This window comes from Chiloscyllium plagiosum, unplaced genomic scaffold (assembly GCF_037043375.1).
Source record: "Chiloscyllium plagiosum isolate Xiang-an unplaced genomic scaffold, Cpla_swu_hap1 HiC_scaffold_37, whole genome shotgun sequence".
In the NCBI taxonomy this organism is placed as follows: Eukaryota; Metazoa; Chordata; class Chondrichthyes; order Orectolobiformes; family Hemiscylliidae; genus Chiloscyllium; species Chiloscyllium plagiosum.
The window spans coordinates 32335745-32355886 of NW_028270175.1; the positions used below are offsets into that span (position 1 = coordinate 32335745).

Genomic DNA, 20142 nt, shown 5'->3' on the forward strand with positions numbered 1-20142 from the left:
GTTATAGTCCAACAATGTTTATTTGGAAGCACTAGCTTTCAGGGCACTGCTCCTTCATCAGGTAGCTGTGGAGCAGGACCACAAGACACAACTTTGTCCACTCCAGCCAACACCTGATGGCTTCCAAATACTTTCTCTGTTTTCATGGAAGAAGATGCAGAAAATCTCTCAAACGTATTCCACTTCCTCAGGGGGTGCCCAGCATCAAATGTCAGCTTTCAACCACTTCCGTTCACTCCACGAGATATCAAGAATAGACAAGGCGTTGGGTATTATGAAGGTGATTGGGCCTGACAAGTTTCCAGCAATAATCCTGAAGCCTGTGCTCCAGAATTAGCCAGGCTGTTCATACAGTGACAGTACTGGCATCTACCTGGCATTGTGGAGCAGAATCAGAACATATTAAGACCACACATCAGTCAGTAGCAGTTTATTGAACTGATACAACTTCTTTTTTTAACCTTTTTACATATTTAGTCTCAGGTTCAAATATCCTAACTGATTATCTCACATTCAGGATTTGTATGATTTTGACTGTAACACATCACACCATATGGACAATTAGTTAAACACTCGTTTATTCACTTTACAAACGTGAGCATACATTTCAAATAGTGTAGCTCTTATTTACTGTGAATGACATTTACTCCCAAATCTAGACCTATTGTTTCCACGCATCTCATTAATTACCAAAATGCATTGTTTATTGCTATTCCTTGCCAATTAAGCTTAATTATTTCCTGCAGCCAATACAAGGATTTCACAAATGGTTCCATCCAAGCTTGCCTGTGACTCTGGAATCTCTGTGTTTCCTGTAGGCCCTCTGACACTGCAGAACACCAGGTTTTCAAGGAGAATGGTTCAGAATCCGAGGTTGGAAGAAATATGTTTCTTTCAAGAATGGGCTGTTAAATAATAATTATCCATTAAATTTAATACACATCATAATTATTTGTCAATCGGATTTAATAAGTTCATTGGCAAATTTAAAGCATGTAAAGCCAATAATAGTGTTTCAAATCCATTTAATGCAAATTATTTTCTCAATCACTCAATAACATTATAGATTGGCTTGAAAATTGATCGTTTCTTCTCTGGTAAACTCTAGCAGACTGGCTCAGGATATCTTCAATCCTGTTCGCCTCAAAATAGCACAGATAGAGATGACAGCAGAGAAATGTCAGATTGGTTACACTCTGAGTTGCATAGCTATTGGTTTGTGATTGTGTCACATGGATTTATCACCTGGTTTTGTACTTGCAGTCCAAACGGACCAGACTAAACAGGGCAAGGCAGTGTGGCGTAGTGCATGCATTCATTGTGGCGAAAGTGGGTACTGCAGATGCTGGAGATTAGAGTGAAGATTAGAGCGGTGCTAGAAAAACACAGCAGGGCAGGCAGCATCCAAAGAGCAGGAAAATCGACATTTCAGGCAAAAACTCTTCATCAGTGCATGCATTCATTGTACCGGGGTGCAGGTAGATAAAATGAACTGCTTGCCTCAGCTATTTTCCAAGTTGGCACTCAATGCAGTACATGTATTCATTTGCCAGGGGAATGGAGACAGGAGAGGAGAGGGATTTTCTTGGGCCTTCTCCCAGCTTAGCTCCTCTGCTAGCTGTTAATTATGCCCATGTTTGATATTTATTCGCTTGGCATAAAGTGTTAATCGAATGGCATGTGCAATGACACATTTGTACTGGGACCTGCTGAGGAATGCAGCTCATGCCACGCTAAATAAAATTGTTGCAAAGTCAGTTCTGAAAGCATCAGGAGGTGGGTTTTTGGGCAAGGTTATTGCTCAATGGTGACGCTGCTGTTGGTGACTCTGGATCCGTACCACCCTGCCCACCACTTAGAGTCCTTTCCTCCATGTGTAAACTTTACATATCGTACACCAGGCCCATAGTTTGTGAAAGTGTTTGATACCTGCAGAAAAAGCAAAGTAATTTATTACTGAACCATCAGGCGGGAATAGTCACATTCAACAGCAGCTGGTTTTTATACAACATCTTTTTACATAGTACACATCCCAAAGCAACAGAAATAGTAAGGGAAGTGTGGCATTGTAATTCATTGCTAACAAGAGCAGTCAAAGTTTTGTAAACCTGAGATGTTAAAGATTGCATTTCTAACTAGAGGTACTTGTCCATAAACATCCCTTCCCCTTTAACCATAACTTTTGTCATGTGTAAATGATGGATTTACTCGTTTTTCACGTACCTCCCTCCATTTTGCATCATTCCACTGGGGGCCACGAATCTTGTCAGTCTTGTACTCCTGGATCTTGCTCATGTCTTCAGAGAGGAGCTCAACATGTAGTTCATACTCAAAACCACAATCATGCCTCCCCGCGTACCTTAGAGGGAGAAGGATAATCATCGCAAGCAAATGAGAGCAGGTACCTCTCAGCGAGTACATCAGTATTGAGACAGCATGGCGTACTCATTGAATTTCATCATCCACTATAGTGGGATGTGAGCCCATTGTCCTGGGCCGTTGTTTACTAGTCTAACGACATCACTATATCGTTACCACTCTCCTGAACTGCATGGCATGTGTTGTCAAGTCAGTCAACCGCAGAAGGCATCACAGTAAAACCCAATCGAATCCAGATATTATGTTTACACAGAATCAGAGAATCCATTCAGTATGGAAGCACACCATTCAGCCCATTGAATCTTAATCGACCCTGCAAATAGGATTTCACCTGGACCTCACTCCACTCTATCCTTTTAACCCTGCATTTCCCATGGTTAACCCACCGAGACTGCACATCCCTGGGTAGTACAGGCATTTTAACGTGGCCAATCCACCTAACCTGCACATCTTTGAACAAGTGTACCTATTTCAGGAAATCCTGCTCAATGTTTTCTTTCCTTCTCAGCTTATCCACGGCTGAAAACACAGAACAACCTGACACACAAATATTGAAGGTTCCTGATATGCCCAGTGAAATGATTATATATGGAGCTTTTCTTGATTATATGTTTTACTGAGATATTTCTCTTGATTAAACTTAAAATATAAGCCATAAACATTAATTTAACCTGGAGCAGTGTTTCGTAGAGGAATAAGACAGTGCTTTTTCTGGGTCTGTAGTTTGAAAGAAGCAAAAATGGCCTTCAGTAGAATGATATGCTCTTCTTGTTGGATGTGGGAGTTTAAGGAAAGTTTATGTATTACTGGGGATTATATCGGCAATAAATGCCATTGGTTGCGAATCCTATTACATTGAATGTATCAGTTGGAGAGACTGTTCGAGGCAATGAGGAATGTACAAGAGCAAGGGGATGTGATGGATGGCAGTTACAGGAAGGGGGAAAAGTCGCAGATACAGTCACATAGATGGGTTAACTCCAGGAAAGGTAAGAGAAGTGGGCAGTTAGTGTCTTCTGTGGCTATCCTCATTTCAAACTGTTTTGTCAAATGTAGGGGGTGATGGATTCTCAGGGGAATGTAGCACGAACAGCCAAGTTTCTGGTATTGAGACTGGCTCTAATGCAACGAGGGATACGTCCGGTTCCAAGAGATCAATTTTGTTAGGGGACTCTCTAGTCTAAGGCACAGACAGACGTTTCTGTGGCCAGCAGCGAAAAATCAGAATGGTGTGCTGCTGCCCTGGTGCCAGGATCAAGGATGTCTCAGAGAGGGTGTTGAATGTACTCAAGGGGGACAGGGGCCAGCTGGAGGTCATTGTAGACATTGGAAGGGAAAATGTTGAGATTCAGAAGGGAGATTACAGAGAGTTAGGCAGGAATTTAAAAAGGAGGTCCTCGAGAGTAATAATATCTGGATTACTCCCTGTGCTACGAGCTAGTGAGGGCAGGAATAGGAGAATAGAGCAGATGACTGCATGGCTGAGGAGCTGGTGTATGGGGGAAGGATTCACATTTTTGGATCATTGGAAGTTCTTTTGGGATAGAAGTGACCTGTACCAGAAGGACAAATTGCACCTAAATTGGAAGGGGACTAATATACTGGCAGGGAGATTTGCAAGAGCTGCTGGGGAGGATTTAAACTAGTAAGGTGGGGAGATGGGACTCAGGGAGATAGTGAGGAAAGAGATCAATTTGAGACGGGTACAGTTGTGAACAAAGGTGAGTCAAACAGTCAGGGCAGGCAGGGACAAGGTAGGACTAATAAATTAAACTGCATTTATTTCAATGGAAGAGGCTTAACAGGAAGGCAGATGAACTCAGGGCGTGGTTAGGAATATGGGACTGGGATATCATAGCAATTACAGAAACATGGCTCAGGGATGGGAAGGACTGGCAGCTTAATGTTCCAGGATACAAATGATACAATGAAGGATAGAAAGGGAGGCAAGAGAGGAGGGGGAGTGGTGTTTTTGATAAGGGATAGCATTACAGCTGTGCTGAGGGAGGATATTCCCAGAAATACATCCAGGAAAGTTATTTGGGTAGAACTGAGAAATACAAAACGGATGATCACCTTATTGGGATTGTATTATAGACCCCCCCAATAGTCAGAGGGAAATTGAGATATAAATTTGTAAGGAGATCTCAGTTATCTGTAAGAATAATAGGGTGGTTATGGTAGGGGATTTTAACTTTCCAAACATCGACTGGGACTGCCACAGTGTTAAGGGTTTAGATAGAGAGGAATTTGTTAAGTGTGTACAAGAAAATTTTCTGATTCAGTATGTGGATGTATCTACTCAAGAAAGTGCAAAACTTGACCTACTGTTGGGAAATAAGGCAGGGCAGGTGACTGAGGTGTCAGTGCGGGAGCACTTTGGGGCCCGCAACCATAATTCTATTCGTTTTAAAATAGTGATGGAAAAGGATAGACCAAATCTAAAAGTTGAAGTTCTAAATTGGAGAAAGGCCAATTTTGACAGTATTAGGCAAGAACTTTCAAAAGTGATTGGGGGCAGATGTTCACAGGTGAAGGGATGACTGGAAAATGGGAAGCTTGCAGAATTGAGATAATGAGAATCCAGAAAAAGTATATTGCTGTCAGGGTGAAAGGAAAGGCTGGTAGGTATAGGGAATGCTGGATGATTAAAAAATTGAGGGTTTGGTTAAGAAAAAGAAGGAAGCATATGTAAGGTATAGGCAGGATAGATCGAGTGAATCCTTCGAAGAGTATAAAGGAAGTAGGAGTATACCTAAGAGGGAGGGCAAAAAGGGGACATGAGATAGCTTTGGCAAATAAAGTTAAGGAGAATCCAAAGGATTTTTACAAATACATTAAGGACAAAAGGGTAACTAGGGAGAGAATTGGGCCCCTCAAAGACCAGAGCTGAAAATGTGTTGCTGGAAAAGCGCAGCAGGTCAGGCAGCATCCAAGGAACAGGAGAATCGACGTTTCGGGCATAAGCCCTGCTGCTTTTCCAGCAACACATTTTCAGCGCTGATCTCCAGCATCTGCAGTCCTCACTTTCTCCCCTCAAAGACCAGCAGGGCAGTCTTTGTGTGGAGCTGCAGGACACGGGGGAGATACTAAACGAGTATTTTGCATCAGTATTTACTGTGGAGAAGGAGATGGAAGATACAGAATGTAGGGAAATAGATGGTAATGTCTTGAAAAATGTCCATATTACAGAGGAGGAAGTGCTGGATGTCTTGAAATGCATAAACGTGGATAAATCCCCAGGACCTGGTCAGGTGTACCCTAGAACTCTGTGGGAAGCTAGAGAAGTGATTGCTGGGCCTCTTGCTGAGATATTTGTATTATTGATAGTCACAGGTGAGGTGCCGGAAGACTGAAGGTTGGCTAATATGCTGCCACTGTTTCAGAAAGGTGGTAAGGACAAGCCAGTGAACTATAGACCGGTGAGCCTGACCTCGGTGGTTGGCAAGTTGTTGGAGAGAATCCTGAGGGACAGGATGTACATGTATTTGGAAAGGCAAGGACTGATTAGGAATAGCCAACATGGCTTTGTGCGTGGGAAATCATGTCTCACAAACTTGATTGAGTTTTTTGAAGAAGTAACAAAGAGGATTGATGAGGGTAGAGCATTGGACGTGAACTATATGGACTTCAGCAAGGCGTTCGACAAGGTACTCCATGGAAGAATAGTGAGCAAGGTTAGATCTCATGGTATACAGGGAGAACTTGTCATTTGGATACAAAACTAGCTCCAAAGTAGAAGGAAGAGGGTGGTGGTGGAGGGTTGTTTTTCAGACTGGAGACCTGTGACCAGTGGAATGCCACATGGATCGGTGCTGGGTCCTCTATTTTCCATCATTGATATAAATGATTTGGATGTGAGCATAAGAGGTACAGTTAGTAAGTTTGCAGATGACACCAAAATTGGAGGTGTAGTGGACAGCGAAGAAGGTTTCCTCAGATTACAACAGGATCTGGATCAGGTGGACCAATGGGCTGAGAAGTGGCAGATGGAGTTTAATTCAGATAAATGCGAGGTTCCTCATTTTGGAAAAGCAAATCTTATCAGGATTTATACACTTAATGGTAAGGTCTTAGGGAGTGTTGCTGAACAAAGAGACCTTGGAGTGCAGGTTCATAGCTCCTTGAAAGTGGAGTCGCAGGTCGATAGGATAGTGAAGTAGGTGTTTGGTATGCTTCCTTTATTGGTCAGAGTATTGAGTACAGGAGTTGGGAGATCATGTAGCATTTGTACAGCACATTGGTTACGCCACTGTTGGAATATTGCATGCAATTCTGGTCTCCTTCCCATCGGAAAGATGTGAAACTTGAAAGAGTTCAGAAAAGATGTTGCCAGGGTTGGAGAATTTGAGCTACAGGGAGAGGTTGAATAGGCTGGGGCCATTTTCACTGGAGCGTCGCAGGCTGAGGGCTGACCTTATAGAGGTTTATAAAATCATAAATAGACAAAATCTTTTTCCTGGGGTGGAGGATTCCAGAACTAGAGGGCATAGGTTTAGGGTGAGAGGGGAAAGATATAAAAGAAACCTAAGGGGCAACTTTTTCACACAGAGAGTGGTACGTGTATGGAATGAGCTTCCAGAGCAAGTGGTGGAGGCTAATACAATTACAACATTTAAAAGGCATTTGGATGGGTATATGAATAGGAAGGGTTTGGAGGAATGTGGGCCAGGTACTGACAGGTGCGACTAGATTGGGTTGTGATATCTGGTTTGTGTGGACGAGTTGGACTGAAGGGTCTGTTTCTGTGCTGTACATCTCTATGATTCTATGATTATGTCTTATGGTCTTATGGTACAGTTTTGCAAAGTGTCAGGAGACAGTACTTTCCATTAATATTCAACTCAGACTTTGAAGGGGTGGATATTGTGCTATCTCACTGACTGAAAGACAGTGTGCTGCTTCAGCAGTTTCAGGGCAATCCCCAGTTTTAAAAAGAAAGACTGAAAGAAAATGGCCTTTTGTGAAAAACTGGTCAACCTGGCCTCTGTGCAGGCAGGATTTCCCAGCAGGCCTGCCAGAATAAGGACACACCTTCTTCTGGGGACATAGAACCTCAGGGGTATGTGATAACCCGACCAACAAAGCGACACACGCCAGATATCGAATCAAGGAACAGGCATAGAAATGGTACTGAACCTCCAAACTGTGAACAATGGAGCCTATTGAGTTCAGGGGATAATGGTTTACTCTAATCTGAAAACAGTGTGGGAGGCTCCATGAAGTCATCAAAGGTTCAGTGAAGTTAATTTGGGATGGTATCGACCCCGTTGTTTCCATGAATGATCAGATTAATCCGGCCCCAGCAATCTCCGGAGATGCTTTGTGAAATGAGGGGTGGAACCGGTCGGCCCTTTGGAATCACATGGGTAAAGGGGGCAGTGGGGGCAGCAGGGCCAGCTATCGGGGGCTCTTTTCCTTTTCACTCAGCTCATTCTGAGCTCACTGAGTCTCTGTACAACAACCCTTTGGGGCTGAAGACATTGACCTTGTCTGTGACCTCGGACTTGGAATTCTGTAATAACACCTCGAGGCAGAGAGGGAGCCCCACTGGACAAGCAACAAGTCGCCCTGAGACCGTAAGGCCTGGGGCACTCATACTCTGCAGTATTTGGTTAGGCCTAGTGGGGAGAGTGGTTGTGTAATTCTTAAAGTGTGAGTACTCTGTAAATTGTGTAAGATTAAAGATTTATGTCGTGCCCATTTCAGTTTTCTTATATTTTATATCAGAGTATCGAGTATACGTTTAATCAAAGTATTGTACGGATTGGGCAAGTTGAATTTTTTTCTGTAATAAAGTTCCCTGGTAATTTGGAACTCATATTTGAGTCCGTCTGTGTACACCAATTCTGGCTGAGTACACCGCAGATCCCAGACTATAATTCCAGTGTCAAGGACCGAAGGGTGATCTGGGCGATTTGATCTGCCCACTCAAGGGGGATTGCTGGCCAGGATAAGCAGTTTGATCTCTGTTTTTCTCTCGCTTAGGAGTACTGCCGGAGTGGTAGGTACCAGGTGGCCATTGTCCAGCCAGCAAGACAGGGAAAGGCACAGGCATTGGTGGCAGTCATGATTACTGTGCGGAGATACATTCCGACTGGCTGGTCAGGCTATAAACAGTGAGTTTGGTTCAGGCTCTCTCTCCAGCGGAGTTGCCCTAGTTGCATTCCGGGTTTTTGAAGTTCCCACAGCCTGCTGGAGAGAGACCACCATAGTAATCGGCGAACCCCAGGCATTGGCCTGAGTGTGGAGTAAAGGAAAGAAGCGCCTGCACACTTCCCAGCTTACCAGTCCCGCACTGTGATAGGAGGTTGAATGTTATCCAGGATCTCTGCCTCAAATCCTTCCGAGATGAGGTTAATCAGTTGAGATTTTTCGCACCACCTTAATTGAGAGAAAAATGCAACAAGTGAACTCCGTTCTCAACAGCTTTTACTAGAACTTCCGTACTTGGCTGTGAGCAAGACAGTTGCTTGCACCTGATAAAGACCGAGCTCAAACTCATTCATGCTTCATCTATGCAGTTCTGTTTGATTGTCCCACGAAAAGAGCACAAATCCAATGGTGAAATGTTCAATCAGACATGATTGCACTGAATGGCGGGGCACGTTTTGATGGGCTGATTGGCCTACTCCAGTTCCTATGACACTGATCAAGTGGGGATGGCTGAGTTCAGCATCAGCCTCACCTCTGGTACTAGTCTTCCCTTTCTACTAGCCTGGAGGGGTCCAATACAATGACATTTCACAACTCACAGAGAGACAATTCAGCCCATTGAGCTCATGTCCCAGCATTCCTTGTAAGCCACACAGCCCCATGAGTGTGCAGCAACTCTGATACTCTGTGCGTACCATTCAGAGTCAGCGCGCTAATCACGGCATTGAGTTCTGCTGCCAGGATTCACTGTCGTGGATCGCCCTTAGGGGCCAAGGCAGCTATTCGGAAAATTAGAGGGAATGCTGGGGCTGGTCCCGGAGGCTGGGATAAATCAAAAAGGTGCTGAGGGACTGCGACCCATGGCTTACCCGTAAGAGGTGACAAAATATTTCTGGATCTCTGGATTTGGAAAGGGCTTTCTGAAGTCTTTTGGAAAGTCTTCCACCTTCCATCTATCTCCGCCGTTACTGGTGAGTTCCCAGAAGGCAAATTCCTCTGTCAAAATTGGAAATGGCGAATTGTTACTGCAACCATCGATCGGACAGTTTTAAATGCAACCTGTGACATTGATGAGCATTTACATTTCAAGGAGGTTACACCTTCCCAGTACACTTATCCAATTCCATTTAAGGAGATACAACAATCATCCCAGTTGATTTATCTTTTGCCCACCCAATCTTCACATTCATTCAGGAAAAGGTGGAATAAAAGCTGAAGGTAGGGGCTGAGAACAAAGGGGTAAGCGATAGGAGGAAATGGAGCCCAGAGAGACAGAACGCTATACATGGGATGGGTAATTGTGAGGAGAAAGTGAGGACTCCAGATGTTAGAGATCAGAGTCAAAGAGTGGGGTGCTGCAAAAGCACAGCAGGTCAGGCAGTATCCGCGGAGCAGGAGAGTCGATGCTTTGAGCATAAACGCTTCATCAAGAATGTGGGGGAGGCCCAAGGGGGCTGAGAGATAAATGGGGGGTGGGGGGGCGGGGTGGGGCTGGGGCAAGTTAGCTGGGAAGGCAATAGGTGAGGGGTGATGATGACAGAGCAGAGGCAGGAACGGATAGGTGGGAGAGAAGATGGACAGGTAGGACAGTTCAAGAGGGCAGTGCCAAGTTGGAGGATAATGGTGAGCTAGGGAGAAAGAAAAGCTAATAATGGAGACTCTAAGTGGGTGAAAATGGGTCAGCTGTGCTAACAGCAGTCTATGTAATGGCAAGGGCTGAGGTGTGGGGGTGGGTAAAGGACATGGAAGATGGTGCTTAACGTTACTGAACTCAATACCCTGAAGATTGCAGGGTCCCCAAGCGGAAAATGTGATTCTGCTGTTCCAGCTTGCACTGAGCCTTGCTGGAGCACTGCAGCAAACCTGAGTCAGAGATGTTGCCTAGGGACTACAGTGGTGTGTGGAGGGGCAGGCTATTGGAAGCTGTATCATCACATGGTCTGATTTCAGCACAGCCAGCCCTTTAGGGGCAGCAGTTGCTAACCTGCAGCAAGTTAACTCGGGGAGCAGTGTTAATGGTTTCAGTCTCAGCAGGGAATTCCTGACCAATTACATGGCCAGCAGTCCTGCACTGTCAACAGTGCCAATTGGAAGAATGACCATTATTGGAATTGCAGGTTAGTGTAGCTCAGAGGATTTGGAGCTGGGTTCAAGATGATGGGAATTGGGGGGGGGGAGAGGGAGCGGGAATAGTTAGGGACGGTGTGGGGGTCATCTTTGGGCAGTGGTCATTCTGAGGAGCATCAGCTCCTCCAAAGAAAGATCTTCCCAGCTTGCCTGATATAAGCCCAAGTGTGGGCTCCTTCCCCAAGTTGGGTAAAATTCCAGGAAGGTAAGGCCATTTGGTGAGCGTTAAGGATACTGATAGTCCTCAGGGTAAATAGGTCACCCCATCCCCTGTAAAATTTCATATCGCTCAGAGGGAGGCAATAAGATTGTAGGTGGCACGGTGGTTAGCACTGCTGCCTCACAGCATTAGAGACCCGGGTTCAATTCCCGCCTCAGGAGACTGACTGTGTGGAGTTTGCATGTTTAGATTAGATTACTTACAGTGTGGAAACAGGCCCTTCAGCCCAACAAGTCCACACCGACCCGCCGAAGCGTAACCCACCCATACCCCTACATTTACCCCTTTACCTAACACTACGGGCAATTTAGCATGGCCAATTCACCTGACTTGCACATCTTTGGACTGTGGGAGGAAACCAGAGCACCCGGAGGAAACCCACGCAGACACGGGGAGAACGTGCAAACTCCACACAGTCAGTCGCCTGAGGCGGGAATTGAACCCGGGTCTCTAGCGCTGCGAGGCAGCAGTGCTAACCACTGTGCCACCGTGCCGCCCACATGTTCTCCCCGTGTCTGTGTGGGTTTCCTCTGGGTGCTCCGGTTTCCTCTCACAGTCCAAAGATGTGCAGGCCAGGTGAATTGGCCATGCTAAATTGCCCGTAGTGTTAGGTAAGGGGTAAATGTAGGGGTATGGGTGGGTTGTGCTTCGGCGGGGCGCTGTGGACTTGTTGGGCCGAAGGGCCTGTTTCCACACTGTAAGTAATCTAATCTACGATGGTGGGAATGTCACCACTGGACTTTATATGCTGACCCCCAACCTTCAAACCTGATAGTGAGGAGCAGATAATATAGTTCCTGGATTCCTGACCAATATTAATTCCTCAATCACCATCTTTAAAACAGATTCTCTGGTAAGGTCCCCCATTGCTGTCTTTGCACAATTTGATCACCATTGTTTCCCAGGTTACACTTCAAAAGTACTTAGCTGCGTGGGCTTTGTAAAATTCTTCATCCACCTTGATGGTCATTTCTTGGTCTCACCCACTTGCTGAATAGGATGGATAACTAATGGGGCAATCTAGGATTGATTTGAGTGAGACGTTAAAACGATCAAAGAATTCAGTAAGGATATAGTAAGGCTGATGTGCGACTTCCTCTACTGAGGAAATGGAGAGTAAAAGAATTAACCTCAAAAACAGAGGCAAAGTGTTTAACAGAGAAATCAAGAAACACCTTCTTTCACGCAGAGTCATGTGGATTCTCAAAATAGCTGTAGTTGCTATAGTAATTGAAGGTGAGTTGTGCGGCGGTAATGTCATTGGATTACTATATGAAGGCCAGGCAAATGTTCTCCAGGCATGGGGTCATTCCCCATCACAGTGAAGTTTGAGTTGATAGATTAATGCTCATTTTACTGAAACTATAATTGCCTGCTAATGTTTGTGAGGGAAGGAAATCAGCCATCCTTAGCTGGTCTGGCCTACATGTGGGCTCGAGTAATGTGACTTTTAAAGGTGGAGCAAGCCCCTCAGTAAAGAATGGGTCATGAATGCTGGTCTTGCCAGCGATGCCCACATCCTATGAAAGAATACATTTTTAAAAGTTGAGTTTTCAGTGAAAAGACTTACTTGGTATGTGAGAATCATAGAATCATAGAGATGTACAGCATTGGTACAGACACTTACGTCCAACCCATCCATGCTGACCAGATATCCCAACCCAATCTATCCCACCTGCCAGCACCTGGCCCATAATCCTCCAAACCCTTCCTATTCATATACCCATCCAAATGCCTCTTAAATGTTGCAATTGTATCAACCTCCACCACTTCCTCTGGCAGTTCAATCCATACACATACTACCTCTATTTCTGGACTCCTCAACCCTTGGGAAAAGACTTTGTCTATTTATCCTATCCATGCCCCTCATAATTTTGTAAACCTCTATAAGGTCACCTCTCAGCCTCTGTTGCTCCAGGGAAAACAGTCCCAGCCTGTTCAGCCTCTCCCTATAGCTCAAATCCTCCAACCCTGGCAACATCCTTGTAAAGCTTTTCTTAACCCTTTCAAGTTTCACAACATCTTTCCGATAAGAAGGAGACCAGAATTGCACACAATATTTCAACAGTGGCCTAACTAATATCCTGTACAGCCGCAACATGTGCTCCTAACTCCTGTACTCAATACTCTGACCAATAAAGGAAAGCATACCAAACGCTTTCTTCACTATCCTATTTACCTGTGACTCCACTTTCAAGAACCAGCACTCCAAGGTCTCTTTCTTCAGCAACACTCCCTAGGACCTTACCATTAAATGTATAAGTCCTGCTAAGATTTGCTTTCCCAAAATGCAGCACCTTGCATTTATCTGAATTAAACTCCATCTGCCACTTCTCAGTCCATTGGCCCATCTGGTCCAGATCCTGTTGTAATCTGAGGTAACCCTCTTCGCTGTCCACTACACCTCCAATTTTGGTGTCATCTGCAAACTCACTAACTGTACCTCTTATGGTCGCATCCAAATCATTTATATAAATGACGAAAAGTAGTGGACCCAGCACCAATCCTTGTGGCACTCCAATGGTCACAGGCCTCTAGTCTGAAAAACAACCCTCCACCAACACTCTGTCTTCTACCTTTGAGCCAGTTCTGAATCCAAATGGCTAGTTTTCCTGGAATTCCGTGAGATCTAACCTTGCTCATCAGTCTCCCATGGGGGAACCTTGTTGAATGCCTTACTGAAGTCCATATCGATCACATCTACTGCTCTGCCCTCATCAATCCTCTTTGTTACTTCTTCAAAAAACTCAATCAAGTTTGTGAGACATGATTTCCCACACACAAAGCCATGTTGACTATCCCTAATCAGTCCTTGCCTTTCCAAATACATGTACATCCTGTCCCTCAGGATTCCCTCCAACAACTTGCCCACCACCAATGTCAGGCTCACCGGTCTATAGTTCCCTGGCTTGTCCTTACCACCCTTCTTAAACAGTGGCACCACATTTGCCAACCTCCAGTCTTCCTGCATCTCACCTGTGACTATTGATGATACAAATATCTCAGCAAGAGGCCAAGCAATCACTTCTCTATCTTCCCACAGAGGTTCTAGGGTAAACCTGATCTGGTCCTGGGGATTTATCCACCTTTATGCATTTCAAGACCTCCAGCACTTCCTCCTCTGTAATGTGGACATTTTGCAAGATGCCACCATCTATTTCCCTACATTCTATATCTTCCATATCCTTTTCTACCATAAATACTAATGCAAAATACTCATTTAGTAGCTCCCCCATTTTCTGCAGCTCCACACAAAGGCCGCCTTGCTGATCTTTGAGTGGCGCTAATGTCTCCCTAGTTACCCTTTTGCCCTTAATGTATTTGTAAAAACTCTTTGGATTCTCCTTAATTCTATTTGCCAAAACTATCTCATGTCCCCTTTCTGCCCTCCTGATTTCCCTCTTAAGTATACTCCTACTACCTTTATACTCTTCTAAGGATTCACTCGATCTATCTTGTCTATACCTGACATATGCTTCCTTCTTTTTCTTAAGCAAAAGAAAACCAAAAAAACCAAAAGATTTAAACAATCTTTATCTAAGGCACAAGAACATCGTTAGGTGAATTGGCCATGCTAAATTGCCCATAGTGTTATGTGCATTAGTCATGGGGAATGGATCTGGGTGGGCTACTCTTCAGAGGGTCAGTGTGGACTTCTTGGGCTGAAGGGCCTGCTTCCACACTGTAAATAATCTAATCTAATCTTGAGTTGGAGATCAACCACAGGCTCAAGGGGCTGAATGGCCTCTGTCCTGCCCCTAATGTCTCCATGGGTTCCTTGATTTGATTCGATTCCCTACAGTGTGGAAACAGGCCCTTCGGCCCAATCAGTCCACACTGACCCTCCAAAGAGCAACCCACCCAGACCCATTTCCCTCTGACTAATACGCCTAACACTGCGGGTAATTTAGCATGGCCAATTCACCTAATGACATTCTTGTGCCTTCGATAAAGATGGCTAATCCACCTAGTTTACACATCCTGGCACAATTTAGCACGGCCAATCCACCTGACCTGCACATCTTTGGACTGTGGGAGGAAACCGGAGCATCCAGAGGAAACCCAGGCAGACACAGGGAGAATGTACAAACTCCACACAGACGGTCCCCCGAGGCTGGAATCGAACCTGGGACCCTGGCGCTGTGAGGCAGCAGTGCTAACCACTGAGCCACCCTGCTGTCCATCATAGACCAATGCCGAAACAACACACACACACACTTCAGGAGAACACAAATATTCTTCAGCTTAACCTACGGTACCATATATTTCTGGGACAAACCTTCTCCACATGGGTTCTTGATTAGATTCTTTATTGCGGATGTGCAATAATAAACTGTACCCTGGTCTTCCTTTTTCTTCAGCCTCAGTGACCTTTTGTGTTGAACTTTTATGTCTCGTCTATCCACAAGCTTCTTCCAGTGTTGGCAGACTAGTCTACAGGTCAAAACTAACTCTCCTGCCGGGATGTAGGAGAGAATTTTGAGCAGCACCTGCTCAGGTAAAGCCTCTATGTTGGCCATCTTTCCAAACCGACCTCCAGTAGAGATTCTGTTTCAACTGGGGAGAAACAAAGCTCAGAGGAATTGATTCAGATTTCAATAAAATTGGAGCAAAGAACAGAAGCAGAGCTGGCTTAGCACGTTTGCGAAGAAAAATATACAGAAACTGAAACAGAAATAGCCCACTCAGCCCGTTCTTTCAATCCTAACTCATATCATTCAATTTCTTTCTCCTTTATATGCTTACAGGTGTGCTTTAAAGGCATCTATGTGAATTGTCTCAACTACTCTTCATGCAGTTCCATGTTCGTTGTAGGGCTAACAAAGTTTCTCCCAAATTTACTGTTTGACTTAGTTAGTGGCAACCTACATTCATGCCCCCCAGTCAGTTCTGGGAACATTTTTGTTCTGTGCCTATCCTAACCAAATCTTGCAAGATTTTAAAGTCCTCACCCCTCAACCCCTCTCCCCAACCCAAAAGTCTTTTCTTTAATGGACAATAGTGACCCTCTTTGTTGAACTGAAGGCTTGAACTTGCACCGGAGGCAAATTTTGAACTTAGAAAGGATAAAATCTGAGTACTTGCTAAATGGTGAAAAGCTAGAAAACCAACAGAGGTACAGGGAAGTTTGGGGGCTTTTGTGTAAAACACTATCTGCAAGTCGAGAAACCAATCAAAAAGGCTGCACCAACATTGCAACATACAGCACACAGCCATCCAAATGCCAAGAACTCCCCTTGAAATAACTCCACAGAGGCCAGTATTCCATCACTGAGTCACCCTTTATTTACATGTTGAGAATGTGGTGCTGGAAAAGCACAGCAGGTCAGCATCCGAGGAGCAGGAGAATCGATGGTTTGGGCATTAGCCCTTCATTAGGGCTTATGCCCGAAATGTCAATTCTCCTGCTTCTTGGATGCTGCCTGACCTGCTGTGCTTAGCCAGCACCACACTCTCAACTCTGATCTCCAGTATCTGCAGTCCTCACCTCCTTTATTTATACGTGCATAGTACATGACACTGACCCAGCTAACTCAGAGCTGGCTCCTATAGTGAACAGAACCCATGACACTCCTGTTTCTACCTGTCAGCCAGGGCTCCCTGACTGGACCAGATTAACAGCCCCAATCAGGGAATTCATACTCATTACAATCACTACACTTCTGACCTTTCCAAGCCAATGCAGCCTTAGCACTGGTCACATCTACTGTTTAATTAGCTGGTACTGGCAAAATGCCACCTCAGGGTCACAATGTCCAATGAAATGGGTTCAGTTTCTACTTTCAGCCCCAGCAATGGGTGTTCCGGCTCCACAGAAACATTCAACCATGTAGCAACATTAGGACACATTTTATTATAAACATCACGACGGCAAGTTAACTAAGTTTCCTAAGTTTAAAACTTCATGGAAGATAGCTCTGGAATCAGACTACATCGATGTTCAGCTGGATTATTTTCTTGTTGGGATGGAAGATTCCAGGGTGAGGCAGGTATCACTTTTCATTCCTCGCAACCCTCAAAGATGGTGAACCCTCTCATTCACGCACAGTCTGTAATGATAAGAAGCGAATTCCAATATGTTTAACTGGTGCCAATACAGAATGGTGACCACAAAGGAATGGTGGCCAATGTCCAAGATAGAATCATGGAATCCCTACAGTGTGGAAGCAGGCCATTTGGCCCATTGGTCCTCACTGACCTTTCAAAGAGCATCCCATCCTGATCTACCCCTTCCCTATCCCGGTAACCCTGAATTTCCCATGGCTAATGCACCAGAGTTGCACATCCCAGGACATTATGGGGTAATTTAACATGGCCAATCCACCCAACCTGCACACTTTTGGACTGTGGGAGGAAACCAGAACACCCAGAGGAAACCCACGCAAACACGGGGAGAATGTGCAAACTCCACACAGACAGTCGCCCGAGGCTGGAATCAAATTCAGGATCCTGGCGCTGTGAGGCAGCAGTGCTGACCACTGAGCCACCGTGCCGCCCAAAATGGTGCCTGACTTGGGGATTTGCCGGGATAACTTCTCCAATCAGCTTGACAGCATTATAATCTGATTCCAGAGCTCTGGTCCTTTTGAGTGCAGTTCCCTGCTGGGAGTTAAGAATCAGGAGACTTATCCTCTCATTGTATTATGAAGCAGGTTATCATAATATGATGCAGTGTAATAATACAGTGTACTTCACTATCATAACGTAAAGGGGCAAAGGTGAGGAATGCTGGGTAGATCAGGTCTCTATTGTCATTGTTGCTATTACACCACAGCACCTCAGCAGACATTATAATTTATTCCTTTTAATACAGGTTATGATGTACTTCTGATAACGCTCCTGTCACTCTTACTTCATATTAGGTTTAAAATATTTTAATATATTACACTACATTTGTTACTTTATCACTTAATAATGCATTATTTTACTATTTGCCATATGATATCACACTCTATTACATAATCTGTTTGATAAATCAACATCTGGGCTTCATTCTCTAAATACTGCCTTTCCTGGTCAATAGAATTAACAGCACAGGAAGAGATGACTTAGTTTCACTGCTCCATGTTTCTGTTCCACGCAAGTCTTCTCCCACTCTGCTTCATTTAACCCGATCGCCATGTCTAAGTCAGGCGAAGAGTCGTCCCACACTTTGCAAAGGGAAAATATTAAAAGTATAAAAAAAGTGTTACATTCAGGGCACAATAAGTTAACGTTTAAACTGAGGCAGGATCAAAGCTAGGCCTGTAAAACAGATACCCACTGGGCGGACTCCAACCCAATCTGCATTGTGGTGCTTAAACATAGTTCAATCTATAAATCCATGGTGTGACTCACATGAGTGCACTGTTACAGTTTCTTTTTCTGGAGACTCTGTAACCACATTGCCTGTAAGAAATGAATTTGTAACTAGAAAGCATACAAGCAATGAATCAAATACAAAATTGTAGCTCATTTCAAAATATAATGCTCCTAAACATTATTTTAAATAATCCTATCACTTCCTCTGTAAATAAAACCCAAGCTTAGCAACAATAAGATCATTTCATCATCACTTTTCTGCTCTCACTTTCTTCCCAACCTTGGGGGTATCATACAGTCCTCATCTCTATAACCCTCCTTCTCAATTTAACCAAGACACTTAGCCCTTGCTTCAAACTATGTCTTTGTCTTGTGATCCTACATCGCTGTATTCTTTCTTGATGTGGAGACTCACCCTAGCCCGGACTCTCCTCTGGCCAGTCAGTGAAACTCTCAATCAACAGCACTGATCTGCACATGCTCTGTGAAACATAATAGTCTGAGGTTCAGTATAGCCAGCAACTTTATTGCATAGACAGCAAAAGGTCAGTAGTGTATAAGCAGCTACTGGATGTGATTCAATTGATGCATGACCTATTTTAGTTCCTATTGCACTTCCTTTGCCCTTGTTTTTATGGTTTTTACACTGAGAACAACATTGTACAAGCTAAATGTGTTATTTCATTATTTTAACCTGCTGCAAGTGAGGTATACAATAATTTGTCATTTCGACTGTGTGCGTTTACAGATCATTTCTTCAATTTATTTCCTACAAAAGTTGCATTGAGGTATCTTTTGACTGAGAATTCAGTTTGTTTACTCTCTACGCATTTTGGTTTTGGTGGTCTTTTTATGGAGACGGGGAGTGAGGGAGGGTGAGGAAGTTAAAATGTCACAGAGGACTCAGTTCCATGCTTTACGTCTCTTTCAGGGCACATTGGGGACTTTAAGGTTAAAAATCCCACTACCAAAGGACTGCAACAATAACTGAAAGCCGGTACTCTTTCAATCCATGCTTCTGGATTCCCCCATTCCATGCAAATAAGCCGAGACAAGACCAGACCTTTATCCTTTCCAGAGAGGACTAATAGCGCTGGCCCCAACCCAGTTAACTGCCTCCCTCATCCATTGCCTTACTTCCCCTCCATATTAACATTGGTATGTGAGTTCCCCATTTGTAGCAGGCAAAATCTTTCTGCCTTAATTTCTTTCCATCAATACATAATCATGGAAGATACAATAATTGGTTTCTATAGTCCATTCACACGTTATTACAGGACATCGGCATTCATCGGGTTTTGTAAAATCATAATTACCTACTTTTAAATTATGTGATGACAATCACCCACGTGACGGATAAGTCTTTGTTCAATTCCTACAAAATATACTGTCTCTGGGTGTAAGGTAGAGATTCATGCAGATGAGTCATGACAAGTAGGCACTTGGCTACTTTGGAGACGCTTTGAATCTCTTGCTGGCTGTCCGATAATATGTCTATAGGTGTTGTACAGAAAACTTGTGTCATCTGGATTTGTGGAACAAAGCAGACATTATCAACAGAGGGAGGGAGGAGTGGACCTGGATGATTCCTATTTTAGACACCCCAGGAGGAATCATCTCTCTGACCAGATTAGCTCTGACTGCAGTTTTCCCTCACTGAAGGTAACTGTAAAGGAATGAGAAGATAAAAGACAGGGAAACAGGTAAATCATTGTACGATGTTGATTCTGTTTTCACAGAAATGGCCACAGAGAGCCTGATGTAGGTTTTGCCTCCAGCAGAACACATTACTTGGTGTGGCAATGCTTAATGTTATTCCTTGTAGCATAAGAAATGTGCTAGTGAAAAATCCAAATACATTTTTACAGCTGGCTATTACATACAAACAGTACATTCACATGAATATCAATGTCTGGATGAATGTGAAGCTATTTTCTCACACAGAGTAGCATGATTCA

At 44.2% G+C, this 20142-nt stretch overlaps 1 protein-coding gene across 3 annotated transcripts; it reads right to left on the reverse strand.

The window, feature by feature from the left end:
- Positions 1-415: 415 nt before the first annotated feature.
- On the reverse strand, positions 416-18618 carry LOC122540213 (F-box only protein 44-like). 3 transcript variants are annotated; one of them, XM_043675598.2, is made up of 6 exons: positions 18600-18618; positions 15162-15439; positions 9405-9531; positions 8668-8763; positions 2224-2359; positions 416-1929 (listed from the first exon to the last, which is right to left on the reverse strand). In XM_043675598.2, the coding sequence occupies exons 2-6, from the start codon at positions 15400-15402 to the stop codon at positions 1795-1797; spliced, it is 735 nt and encodes a 244-aa protein (XP_043531533.2). In that variant the 5' UTR covers positions 15403-15439; positions 18600-18618; the 3' UTR covers positions 416-1794. The 3 variants fall into 3 exon arrangements, with proteins under 3 accessions (XP_043531533.2, XP_087836697.1, XP_087836698.1); XM_087980571.1 differs by lacking the exon at positions 18600-18618 and adding an exon at positions 18221-18396; XM_087980572.1 differs by lacking the exon at positions 18600-18618 and having other exon boundaries at positions 15162-15793.
- Positions 18619-20142: the final 1524 nt, after the last annotated feature.

Coding starts and splice junctions, on each gene's coding strand:
- LOC122540213 (XM_043675598.2), bottom strand. CDS start 15,402: ATGGCCAACATAGAGGCTTTACCTGAGCAGGTGCTGCTCAAAATTCTC. Junction 8,764..9,404: donor TATTTTGTCACCTCTTACGG/GTAAGCCATGGG, acceptor CTCTCAATTAAG/GTGGTGCGAAAAATCTCAAC. Junction 1,930..2,223: donor ATGATGCAAAATGGAGGGAG/GTACGTGAAAAA, acceptor CTTTTTCTGCAG/GTATCAAACACTTTCACAAA.